Source organism: Cupressus sempervirens, chromosome 10 (assembly GCF_028749045.1).
Source record: "Cupressus sempervirens isolate cs-2001-9-10 chromosome 10, ASM2874904v1, whole genome shotgun sequence".
NCBI classification, from domain to species: Eukaryota; Viridiplantae; Streptophyta; class Pinopsida; order Cupressales; family Cupressaceae; genus Cupressus; species Cupressus sempervirens.
The window spans coordinates 330,065,258-330,079,305 of record NC_143127.1 but is presented as its reverse complement, the minus strand read 5'-3'; the positions used below and the strand labels follow the sequence as shown (position 1 = coordinate 330,079,305).

Below are 14,048 nucleotides of genomic sequence, written 5' to 3'. Positions count from 1 at the left end.
AATACTATTATTATCATAACAAACATAATCTGCATACTTCTTGTCATTTACTTTCTCACACTTTTCATCACAAACACTTTCAATTTCAAAATGAATCACATTCACTCAAATCATTTGTGTCACAAGATACATCACATACAAATGGTTTTACACTCAAACATTCTTTCTCTTGTTTCAAAATAGACAAATCCTTCTTTAGCATACTATTTTCCTCTTCCAATTTCTTCACATTTTCTTCTAAATCTTTGTTCATTTTCTCAACATCATCAAACAAATTTAACTTTTCTTCTAATTCTTTATTTTTCTCTCTAAGTTTACATATTTCCTTCACTTGCCAATTATGTACTTCTTCCACAAATTTTAGCCTACCCTCTAGCTCTTCAATTGCATCTATATGGACACTAATTTCATTTAACAATATAGATTTTTCTTCTCCCATTTCATTTCTTACTTTTTCCAATTCTTTTTCCAAAATATCTTTTTCACACAATAATTTTCATTTTCTTTCTTCACCATCACTAGTTCTTCTTTTAACTTGTTTGTCTTCTCGTTTTGAACTCTACCAGCTTTTCCCATTGAACTCAACAATTAAACACAGTTTACTCTATTTTTTAGAAAATTCTAAAGACCTTTTTACTTCTAGAATTAAATCTTCAAACAGCTTGAAACAAACCTTTAGACAGCTACACTCCTCACAATATTCTTCTGCTTTTATAATTTCTAAAATGTAATTAAGTAATTGTGAGAATTCACACCATACCGTTCTTGCCGACTTGCCCTCTTTCCTGCTTAACACTTCCTGTGTGGTCTTCTTCATACTCATAACACAAACAATCCTCCATTTAACAGCACCGACAAACCACTTTCTCTTTTATCACAATCTGAAATTTTGTCCAACCTTCTATCCGATAGAGCTTTGATACCAATTTGATGGATGGGCAAAGGACAAAAAAATAACAAAGACAAAGAACAATACAAAACACCAAACATAGAACACAATGTGCTATCGAACAATAAAATATATTATATTTCATTCATTGTTTTGTCCATATCAATTACATTACATGATGCCTCTATTTATAGAGGTCTTAGATCATTTCTGGAAACATCTAAATTAGCCGACAAAATGCAAATATCTACATGTTTCTAGAAAATACTTTGACTGACATAACTTGTAGAAAATACTTTAGCGGGCACACCCTAAACCTAAACCTTATAATCTAAAAGCATGAGACGATTAGTAAAATTAATATTTCTAACAAACAGCGCCAAAAAATATAGGACAGCATTTGAAACATACTGAAATAAAAGACACAGTCCAGGCATCTGCCATTTGTTCCAGAGAACAGTCACATTTGTAATGAGAGCCCATTCATATGAAAATTTTGCTCTGTACGAATGAATATGAAATCAGATATATGAGAATCTTTGCCACGGAAATACCGTATCCTTGTTTTATCATATGCTAAAATCAGAATTAAATTTTTTAAGGATTTAAGTACATTATAGTTTTAATATTTGTGCCAAATTATGTTACCATTCACCTTCGAAAACAGGTATATAAAACGATTGAATCAGCTCCATAATCAGTTACCAATCAACAAGAGATATGATTGAATCAGAAGCGTTACTAACGAGTGTATGCCGTGTTTCGTGAGGGAATACCAAACCAGGCATCAGATGGACAACCTGTGTTGTAATTATCTTATCAACATTTCAATAATGGCCAACGATTCCTATCAAACAGAATATAAAACGTGTAAATAGCTTACCCCAACTCTAAGAAGTGTCTGAAGCCTCATTGTGTTGAATAATGCTTGTTTTGTGTTGTGTATATATACTTTCAGAAGTCTGAGGATGATTAGGAGTTTCCGAAGGCTCAATCAACAAGAATTCCACTGCAGTATTATTCTCCGAATTGGAGCACTCTTTCAACTGTTGAACCTGTACATTGTCTTTCGTTATAATCAACCAGAAGAACTAGACCATAACGAAATAGAGGCCCCAATTCGAGAAAACAGATACCTTCAGTTGAAGTCTCGCATTCTCCTCCTCGAGACGGTTTCCCTGGTTCCATTATTACAATTAAGCCAAGAAAAAATCTAATGTATCTACTAATACAGCTATTATTTGGGCTAAGACAAACTTCAAAGTTGATTGATATTCTAGTAATATTCTAGTATGGTGACATATGCATCCCACTACACTCGTTACTCTTTCTCAACTAGCTAAAACAAAGCACTGGTGCAAAAGTAATTTAGTACTTAACCCATGAGGAAAAAGTGAGTTACACTCTTATAATATGATGAAAAAATAGAAAACCTACAATAGGTTCTTTATAAGGTTGAAAATGATATAGATGCCTTTTGTCTATATTATACATCTTTAAGTCATATTCCGACCATTTAGAATGGCTATAGCAAATTTTTACATTAACTTTGTTTGATGGCCTTATCTTTTGAATTATAAGAACTTAAATGTTATATCTTTTCAATTGTAAGAACTTAAATGTTTCAAAATATCATGTGTATGCAAAATACTAAGTTTTGTATTAGAAGAAAATGAGTTTGATTTTTAACATAATCAGTTTACTTATTTAGGGTTTTAGCATTTTTTTAAAGGTTTTCATCATAACTTTATCATTTTATTGTAGCCAAAGTTTATGAGACATTATAAATTAAAAGTAAATATTATACTGTTTTCATGAAAAATTACAAATGAATATTAAATCTGAATTTTTCAAAAATATTATAGATAAATTTAAGCTTCTTTGGATTTGATCCAAAGTTTCTATAATGAGAATTCATTGCTTCAACCAGTTAAGCTAAACTCCTTGGACTAGATGTGAGCCTTTTTTATTTTCATATTCTATGATTATATACCTTTCTTTTGTGATCAATATCAAATAGACAAAGCTAAGATAATTGCAGCTAATGTCAATGCATCTATTAAACAATAATATGTATCAAGATGTGAGAATAATCATTCAAAATATGTTAGAGGACAATATATTTTCTATGATGAAATGACTCGTGCTTGCTAGTTGAAATATGCTTAAACATCACACACTAAGACTTGATTCCTAAACTAAAATTATTAAATAGTCAAAGTTAACTTATTTTTCCAGGCTTAATTTCTAACTTAGTGTGTGATGTTTAAGGGTGGTTGAAAGATTGTAAAGGTATTACTATGGCAATGAGAAGATAAAGATAAAGAAACAATGCAAACCACAAGAAAAAAGTAACATTATTCTATCTAATGGTTGTCATATTGAGCCCATCATATACTTTTGTTCATTGCCTCTATTAACATTTTTCTGCATTGTCTTAACACTAAAACTCATGAAGCCTTGTCTTCATAATAATCTCAAGTTTATGCTTAACTATTTTTCCATATTCTAAGAGTTTCTTTTGGTTCACATTTGTGGTCTTACTTTGTTGAGAAATATCACGGATAAGATCTCCACACCTTATGTGACTTGATGTTCACATGCTTCTTGGATGATCTGAAATGGAATAAAAGGTGGACTAGGATAGTTTTAAAAGGAGGACAAGTCTAATATTAAAGAGATCAAAGGGCTTAGCACCATTAATAAATTATGATATATCAACATTATGGGTTGATTTTGTAACAAGAGCCAAAAAAAGAAATAAAGGTTTTTTTGCAATATTAATGGTAGAAAGAGAAGATAGGAAACCTAAGGGACATAAGCATTAATCATAAAAAATAAGCAACTACTTACAAGGAGCAATGTCAGAAAGGCCTAGTGAAAAAATGGTATTTCCATGGCAAGTCAAATTGTGATATTTCTATTAGGCATGGGTCAATGAGTTTGAATGAAAAACTACACCTTTAAATCCTGATAACAATATCACAAATGCCATATGAGCTATGTTTGGATAGTTCATGGTGAAAGAGTCTTAAGTAGACAATCAAGTGGAAGATATGATGACAACATGTGTAATAATTTTAGGCTTCTTTTGTACTGAGATCTAGTTATGACTTTTTTAGTGGATGTTTAATCTTGTCTAAGGTGTTAATTGATATTCTTAGTTGGCTAGGATGGTCTAGAAGACTCATGTGTTACTTTTGGGAGAGACTTTTGGTGTTTGGTGTGTCATCCTGGAAACTTGGAAACAATGTAAAATTATAACGACACATCCAATTAAATTTGTTTACTATTATTTATCATTTGAATTAATCAAATACAATTAATTTTTGTATGACAATATTTGGAAAGACAATATGTTAATGAATTGTCTTAATTATTCCAAATAAATATTTTTAAAACATTAAAAATATTAAATAGCAAAACATTTTCAATATGAACATATTTAATAAGGACATTACAATTAATTTAATGAAAATGTCCTTTCTCAAATGCAGCTTTTAATTAAAAATTTGCATGCATTTGAAAGGGTCATTTGACATTATGCTAAAGAATCCCTTGGAGTTTTTATGAGTGTTTGCCAACTTAGATGTCTCAGGTTGTGTAAAGGAGAAATTTGGAAGAATTGGGAACTGAACACATTCTCATTTCTCGGGTATGTTTGATTTGCAAATACATATTAAATTTTACAGTCAATGCATAAATTATGTATGCAGTGCATGCCAGTGCCAAAAAAAAGAAGTAAATTTAACATTGAAGTGTGATAGAGTGCACTAAAGATTAAATTTTACAATGCTGTGCGTGACGGTGAGATTAAAAATAAAATACAATTGTTATTAAATAGACGAGTATGAAAACCAACTAATTATAAGAAGATTTTCATGATGATTGACCCTCCCAATGCTGTGTTGGGATAAGGTGACTCAGTCTTACCATGTTTTATTGCTTTATTTGTGCTTGCTAAATGAAGCTGAATTCTTCCACAAGAAAAGACTTGGAGTAGAAAAATAGAAGCTTCTGTTTTTTGGTGTTTTATTCTCTTATGTTTTGTTTTATGCAAGAGTTTTGCATAAGGAAGTTTCTAAACAATTTGTAGATGCGTTGAATGTGGACACTTTAGAAACTATTTCCTATTGTATGAAAACTCTATAAGTACAAAGCATTGTTGTAGAGAATAAACTAGAGATGAGAAGTTATTTTAATAGGGTTATGCTACCGGATTTTCTCTAGAATGGAGCAAGATGTAAATCTCTATGTGAATGCTGAAAATGTATTGTAACTTGTTGCTGAATAATACATTAGCTTGATGGTTTGGAGGGTGGGGTTTTTACCTGGAAAGGTTTTCTCCACATATATCTGTGTTCTCTATTTTGTATCATTCTTGTAGTTCTATGATTGTAGAATAATAATTTGTATGTCATAATGCTACTGAATTTTGTTTAGATTGGTAAATTGCAATCACTTTCCTTTAAGGTTTTAATTGTGGGAAATCAACTATGTCTATTTTCACTTTTATGGCATAGTAGTAAGCACTTGTATTTTCTGATTAGAAGTTGTAAAGGAACTAATGTATACAAGATGGGATGTGCATACTAATCTAAGATACACATGAATTCCTAAACGAAACAAATACAAAGAAATGGTTTAAAGTGTGACCGATATAGAAACTATAAAGATAAGAAGTCCATGTTTAGGGAGATTCGAGGCACCAAATATGAACCATTAGCAATGTCAAGTGATATTTTCATGAAATGCACTCAAAAGGGCGGGTGGCTACAATGAAGGAACGAATTATTGACAAGGGATTGAAGGATCAAAAATACCTAACGTTTACATGCCTTCTACAGAGACCTAGCCAGAAAAAGAAAGTGAGAATAGGAATAAATGTATATGTACATCATACTCAACAATTTAGGTCATATCATAGTATGGCAGTGACCATGTCCAAACCCTTGATAGTTGGAAGCAAGAAAGTGGACAATGATAATATCTTTGATGGACAACAAGGCATAGGAGTACATCTACTAAAATTTAGCATGCATGAGCTTTGTTCTCTTTTAAGAGTGCCACAACAACCTCCAAAAGGGTAGCAGTGAGAGTCCATAAGATATTGGCAAGGACAACCAATCGAAATTGCATGATAATACTTTGTATGAAGTGGAAATGAGGAAACAGTCACGAGTAAAGTGTTTAATCACCTTTAATATGAAAGAGTAGACCACCATGGTTAGAAAAAGGCTAAGGACCTTAGAACGATATTATGGGAAAGAAAGTTTCATGACAGAGGTAAATAGTAGAAGACAAACATAAAGTTTTTGTTCATAAAGATATTTTGGGGAAAGTAATGAAGATTGTTAAAAGGAATGTCTTGCCTAATCCCTTCCTAATGTAGATTCTCAATGGCAAGGACTATAGTGATGGGGAAAGAATGGAAAAAGTCTTAGATATCAAGAGAGACAAGTAGAAGTGGAAGTTTGAGAAAGGAAAAAGGCCCGATACTTTGTCATGAAAGTATGATAGTTATCATCAAGTATACATGTTGAGTGAGTGGATTTTATCAAGAGACTATGAGAATACAGTGATAAGATTGGCTCAAAAAGACAACTTGAATAGAAGAGTGCCATATCCATAGTTAACCTATGACAGATCTATGCTTGCGTTGACAAACATAGTTAAAGGATCATAGGCATCTTGAGAAACAAAAGAGATTTCCTTGGAAAACTAAATGAGGCACAACGAAGATAGTATAATATGGTATCTTGGAAATAATAGATTTCTTAGGAGGGTTAAAGTTGATAGAAAAGATAATGAAAGCTAAGGATATGGTTAACTTTACAAGGTTGATATGATGGTAGATATTGTTAGAGTAATATTTGGTTTCCTTATTACTTAAATCATTTTGATTTAATTAGTTAAGTTATTACTCTCTAGTGCTTAAGCTTTCTCTTAGGTGCATTAATAATTAATTCTTTTATTAATTATTAATGTGCAACCTAGCTCTCTTAGGCTTTAGGGTTTTGTTCACCTTTAAGGTTGAACTATTGCAATTATTTTTTATTTCTTTCATTTCTGAGAATATATTAGCATATTTTTCAGAGCAAAACCCTTGCTTCCTCTTGTCTTTTTCTTCTCTGACAGGTTTCTTGCATATAGGTATTCAAAGACTTCTTAGATTTGTTTTGATCAAATCCTTCATGGTATTAGAGCCAGATCTGTTGTAGCTTGTTCATTATTTGGAGAAAAAGGACAATGAAAGGTTTGATAGAATAGATCTAGAGTTTTTTGGGCTTTTTTGAGAAAATAGAGGGGTTACTAATTTTTGGAGCTACTTGAGGCCAAACAGACATTACAGATGGATCGAAAAGGCATCAAAACCCCCATTTCCATATAAAGTTTTTTTGTTTTGGACAACGTTGGTCCGAGAGGCAATTTTATTTTTGCTAGAAGGCTATACGACCTCCTGCATGCTCTCTGAGGTGATTTGTAAAATAAAATTAAAAAAATGGTATTAGGCTGTTTTCCAATCCATAGACCTATTTTTTCAGCCAGCTTTTGTGTTTTTCGGCATGGGCTATCAACTCCTAGTTGCCGACCAACGACTTTTATTTTCAGCGTCGGTGGCCAAACTCTGTTGTGCTCCATCACTCCTCTGTCGTAGAGCTGCCCAAGCATTGCTCAGCCCTAATTTGCTTCATTGTGGTGCCATGGTCACTGAGCTTTGTCTCCTTGCCACCCTGGCTCCGCTCTACCACTACTCCGATAGTGATTTAAAAAAAAAAAAATTTTATTATTTAAAAAAAAAGCATTTTTTTTGCAATAACTCGAGCATACAGGGGCCTTTTTTTATCTGAAAGAAGCATTGGAAAGTTGGTTTTGAGACAGAAATGATGGAGAAGAAATTTTTTGGATTTTTTTCCATATTGATACCTGTTTTGGCACTTGAAGTCTATTGATGGCTTCTATCTTTGGGGGGGCAAAACTTCTTTGTTATAGCTCCAGTTTTTGTTCGAAAAAAAGGGTTGGAAAGCTCTTCTGGAGAACTCTTTAGATTTTCAGTCTTTTCACCAGTATTTGGTACCAGGTATTTTTTATTCATATCTAAAACTTTTTTTCTCTTCTCTCCTTTATGCAATCAATTTGTAAGTTGGGGTTTGATTATTACATTGTGGCGGGGTGCATTTTCCTTTCTATATTTTACTTCAAAATCATCCCTTCTACTTATGTCTTTTTCTCTGAATGACAGACACTTATGTAGCTTGCCTTAAACTTGAAAACAATCATACTTGGAAAGGACAGATGACCAGATTGCTTATGAAAGAGGGGTTATGGTCATTCCTCGATGTGGCTTAGCCAGTTCTATAGAGGCCCTATGAGGTTCTTATGTAGCACAATAAGATGGGTGAGGCAATGGGCCTCATTGCAATGCATATTTCAAATGGGTTACTATTTCATCGAGAAAATTTGACTACACCCATAGCTATATAGGACAAGTTTTCCACCTCGTTTGGAACAATGAAATAGTTCAGGGTTCTATAGATAGATGCAAAGTTCACCTCCCTCGTTCCTGAATCATTCACTAGTATTGAGGACTTCTTGATGAAATTCAAATCTCTTCGATCTATTTTAGATGTTACTAGAAAGATAAAGTCAAATGATGAGTGTATCTTTTTGATACTCTCAAAGCTTTGAGGTCCTTATTAGATTTTCACTTCTACCTTCTACTCTACTATGGATGCTCTAGGTGCATGACATGTTATGCTCTCTTTTGAGACATTCTGTGACAGGTTAAATCGTGAGTAGTCCAAGCTCACTTAGATGGATTCACTTATAGGTTAACAGTCACAAGCATTGCTTGCCAAGTCACCTCCGAATACACAAAAGCTGAAGCAAATATCAAGTTCCTCTTCTCAACACTCTGCTAGTTCATCGTCTTCTTCTAAGAAGGAGAAAAAAATGATTGAGACTCATACCTATTCCTATTGTCAGAAGGGACCTCATGATGAGTCACATTATTTTCAGAAGAGATTTGATGGCTATGAGAAACAAATTGTATATTTGCAAGCTCTTCTTTAGAAGAGCACTATTTCATCTCCATCGTCTTCTACCTCACAAGGGTTTTCCTTTCAGTTTTCTTCCATCGCTTTGACATCTACACTAGATTTTTGACAGGGTCATGCATTACGAGCTTCCATTGCATCCCCTTCTCAGGTCCCTTGGATACTGGATTCAGGTGCTTCTCACCATATGACATCTTCTCAAGGGGTCTTCTCCATGATTGAGGCTTCTCCCATTCCTCATATTCTCATGGGGAATAACATTGCCTTAATAGTTTGCGGGAAAGGTTCAGTTGGCATTTAGAGTGGCACATTCAATGATGTGTTGTATGTTCCATCTCTATCTTCAAACCTTCTCTCAATTTATCAAATTACACACAGTGGATCAGGGAAGATAGTTGAGTTCACAGTAGATTCAGTTTTCATTTGCTATAGTACAACAGGAGGCCTTATTGCTACAGGGATAGTAGATTATACCACCTATCTCTACACCTTTTCGCACTTTGGTCCTCCATTCCCACTATTGCAGCACTACTCTTCTCTTTCACAAGAGCATCATGTGGTGTAGTCAAGACACTTGAACCTTTGTATTGTTCCCAGGATCACTTTTTTGACTACCACACCACATCTAGTTGAGGTTTTTTCTCTTGAATAGGATTCTACTTTCGCTCTGCCGAACCCTCTAGCTCCATTTATCGAGCCTCTAGGTGCACTTGTTGCGGATTCTATAGAGGACATTTATCTCCTCTTTCATGACAGTGTAAGCACACTTGCATTGGGGATTCCCTTTCAGGATCCTGATGTTTTCTCCTTTGAGCATCTATTAGGCCTTCCAGTCAATCAGTGATTTCCTTGTTCTGTGCCCTTGTTTCTTTTGCATTGTAGTTCCATTGGTTCGTTAATTTCTACAGGGGCTCCATGATTCATGGGGGGATTTGGTGTCTCATCTCTCTCTCATGGGGGGGCTAGTTGTACTTATGGTTTTGAGAGAGTCTCTTGAGCCATTTTCTTTTTGTTGTTTTTTAATCTCTATTTGGAAAGGAGTTTCCCATTGGGATTTCTCTTTTGTCTCTAGTTTACAGAGATTCCTTGTATTGGGTACCTGATTAGGCCTTGTTGCCAGGACCCATTTCCTACTTTCATAGCTGTGCTAGGTTGGCTTTTCCCCTTCGCGTAGCTTAAGGGGGGGTGTTAGAGTAATATTTTTTTCCTTACTACTTAAATCATTTTGATTTAATTAGTTAAGTTATTACTCTTTAGTGCTTAAGCTTTCTCTTAGGTGCATCAATAATTAATTCTTTTATTATTTATTAATGTTCAACCTAGCTTTCTTAGGCTTTAGGTTTTTGTTCACCTTTAAGATTGAACTCTTGTAATAGTTTTTTATCTCTTTCATTTCTAAGAATATATTAGCATATTTTTCAGACCAAAACCCTTGCTTCCTCTCATCTTTTTCTTCTGTGATAGGTTTCTTGCATGCAGGTATTTGAAGGCTTTGTGGATTTGTTTTGATCAAATCCTTTAGATCTAATAAGGGAATCCATAATAGGAAGTCAACGTAGCAGTCAATGAAGAAGATGCCAAGATGAAAGATGATAGTTTTTAGTAAGAAGTTAGATTAGTGACTTGTAGGATGCATCTTGAGAGTGGACAGCTTAAACATCATACACTAAGGCTTGATTCATAAGTTAAGTGTTAAATAGTCAAAGTTGACTTATTTGTCCCAGCTTAATTTCTTCCTTAGTGTGTGATATTTAAGGGTGGCCTCTTGAGAGGCATGAGGGCAACATTGAGACAAAATAGAATAGTCTCTAACAAAAAAAAATACATCACAACCTTATAGATCATAAAAACATTAATACAAGTAAAAAAAAGTTACAATTAAAGAGTTAGTAAGAGCTCCTCAGCCCCTTCATGGAGTGTAAACTCTTTCAAGGTGCCTATGACATGTCTTATAAAGGTGGAAGGCAGCTTTTGTTAGTTTGGATGACTAATAAACAGGTGCATGCTTATAAGACCCAATTGAGTGAGTTGGAAGACATAGAAAGAATATAGGACAGTTTGAGGCCATTCACAAGCTCAAGGATCTCATTGATAGGGTCTTCACAAAGAAAAGTCATGGCCCAAGTATTCAACATTCTTCTTGTAATAGCCAAAGAGATCAAAGAAGAAAGAGTAGTAGTTGGGTGCCTAATAGTGCTCATAAGGTCAATAGAATAAACATGACGTGTGTCTTTTAATCAATTTTTTAAAATATTATCTTTTTAAATTTGATTTAATTAGAAAAATAATAAATTTAATGTATAAGAACATAAAAAATTAAAAGTAAAAACATTAAAGAATAAAATTAAAATATGTTATAAATAAGATTTAGCTAAGTTAATGAGGGGTAAAAATGTATGAAAAATGAGATGTTATGAGTCTCAAACATTAGATTAAAAGAGAAAATGGAAATTCATTTGAAAGGGAGGGAGGATGAAAGAGAAAAAGAAAGGTGCAATTCAAGAAATAATTAATGGAAGAGGAAAGGGAATAAGAAGAAAACAAGCAACTCCTTCAAAAGCTAAATTTATGAAAGGTTTCGACTCTTTCAAAGGGTAGCAATTATGAAGGGTAGTGACTCTTTTAGAAAGGTTGTAATTATGAAGAGCAGAAATTGTGAAGGCTTGTGTTTATTTCAAAGTGTGGTGATTGTGAAAGGTTGTTACCATTCAAAGGGAAGACATGATAAAGAGGTGTGGCTCTCCTAAACATTGGAAGATATAAAGGGGAGACAATATCATTCAAGTAAGATTAGTACACGAAGTGATATATTATTCTCAAAGGTAGCAACAAAAGGTTAAAGTAAAGGAAAGGATTAGGGTTTTGGGTTTAAGGAAAACTACAAATAGGAGGAGTCCTTCTAGGTCCTATTCCATGAAGGTCAAGTGTAAATGCTCCTTCTTGAAAAAGTTCAAACAAACGTCTGAGTCAGCTCCCATATCCCTTGTCTATTCTCCAAAGTGCAAGAAGAATGACATGGACATGGGTATCCATGTCAAGATTACCATTGAGATGGAGAAAGATACCCCTATCGAGAAGGGGTCCTTTGTTTTAGAAATCCTGGACATTGGCAAGTATATTATGAATTTGACGAAGATCTAGAATGTTGCTCTTTCATGCTAATGTAGTCAAGGAAAGATAATACCCAAATGAGATGTTTAACCTTGCAGCTAGATTAAACCACAATAAAAATGCTCAAAAAAGATAGAACAAATGCAAAGATAGACACAAGATCTCAAAGATGTCTGGACCACACCATGGGGATTTCATAATAAAATGAGTTATCTAGATCGATCACAGCCTTAAAAAGTTAGAAAACTCTAAAAAAAAATAGTAACTAGATGAGCCAAAAAGAAATATTTTTGGGCAATGCAAGATTACCGATGACGTAAGAATTCTCTTGCATCAAACACCTCTGGTGAATAGAATAATTTTTATAAGCATAACTTATGAGCGTCTAATAGGGGTTGAAACATAAATATCATGTTGATTCTTGACCCACATATCTTCTTTATCAGAAAGGACATGACTATGTCAACTCTACAAATCTAAAAATCCTAAAGAATACACTCTCCTTAGGTATCTTATTGCTACTACTTCCATAACTTCTATTCTGATCCATCTTAGTACAATAGGTGTCTTGTTCTCTACCACTTTTGCAATCTTCAACTAATACTTTATACAATTTTTGTCGTTTGATTCCACCACTTACCTCATTCAACAAGTTTGTGCTCTCTAATACAATCATAAGATTTTTCTCCTCATCGGATACCATTTCACCAATAGCCTATGGTAACATCATCATCCGATTGTCTCTAGTTGTCAATCTCACCGATTCATATTCGCTGATTGGATTCTTCAACAGCTATAAAACCTCTATAACCTTCTAATCCACCTATTCAAAATCCATCACCTTATGATATGAAGTAATTTTTTCTCCTAAGGTGTAAGTTTTTGACATGGTTAGGTTCTTATCTTTCATTCCTTCCTCCTTTGAAGGAACTAAAGTAAATGTTCTATCATCTTTAAAGACAAAATCATAAAAAATTAGTAATTATGAAAAGACCAACATCACATCACCAAGGTCTACCCAAAAAAATACAGAAAGAACTCATGTTAACCACATCATACTATAACTCATCCTAGTAAGGTCCACTATTGAAATTAAGCCAATACTATTATTTCACTTCCTTTGTACGATCATCTTGAAACCAACTTATTCCATAAGAATAAGATGTTTCAGTCTCCTCAGTCCTAACTTCTGCATCATTTTCTCTAATAAAAGGTTATCAATATTCCACCATCCATTATAAATTTTCAACATTTACCTCCACATTTACAAACAATTCAAAATAAATTCCATCTTTGCATAGGGTCTGGTTCCTTCTTACTCAATATAACTCTCCTAAACATCAATTTTTCTGTTATCTTAGGTGTAACTTCTCTCTTCGCTAATTCATTTCTATTTTTTCCCCTTGTGTGCCACAAGGATATGTTTTTTCTTTCTAGAACCAATTGAACATTGGAGTGTCCTATGTCCAACATTTTGATATTTGAAATAAGTACCTTCTAATTTTCCATTATGTTCGGCCTTTCCTTGAATCAATTGATCATGTTCTTCTTAATTCACAAGTTTAACTTTGCCTTTATCATCAACTGATTTATCCCTACCGTTAGAGGTAACTTGTCTTCTTCCTTCATGGCATACTGATAAGCTTATTAAATTGTACTAATATTCAAGATACTTAACTCATCTTGAACGCTAAGTCTCAAACCATTAACATACCTAGCCACATTTTTCTCATATAACTCTCTATATTTGACTCTAATTGTTATCTCTAAGAACTCCTGTGTGTACTCCTTAACTATCAAATTCTTTTTCTTTAAGTTCTAGAATCTCTTAAACAATTCTAGTTCATAGTCCTTTAGTATGAACTTGGCATGATATAGAGAAACCATATCTCTCCATCTAGTGATCTTAGCCTCACCATTATCATCTCTATCTTTCTACAATTCTTTCTTCCATAAGGCAACATGACCCTTTGACTTAGTTTGTGCTAACC

At 33.5% G+C, this 14,048-nt stretch overlaps 1 protein-coding gene across 1 annotated transcript in view; it reads right to left on the bottom strand.

The window, feature by feature from the left end:
* Positions 1-1,779: 1,779 nt before the first annotated feature.
* The window catches only part of LOC149533956 (MADS-box protein JOINTLESS-like), a 177,469-nt gene continuing 165,200 nt past the window's right edge, over positions 1,780-14,048 (bottom strand). The window contains exons 6-7 of the mRNA XM_089805936.1: positions 2,026-2,067; positions 1,780-1,944 (exon numbers count right to left, since the gene is read on the bottom strand). Coding sequence (XP_089662062.1) covers positions 1,780-1,944; positions 2,026-2,067 — 207 coding nt within the window. The remainder of the gene's footprint in view (positions 1,945-2,025; positions 2,068-14,048) is intronic.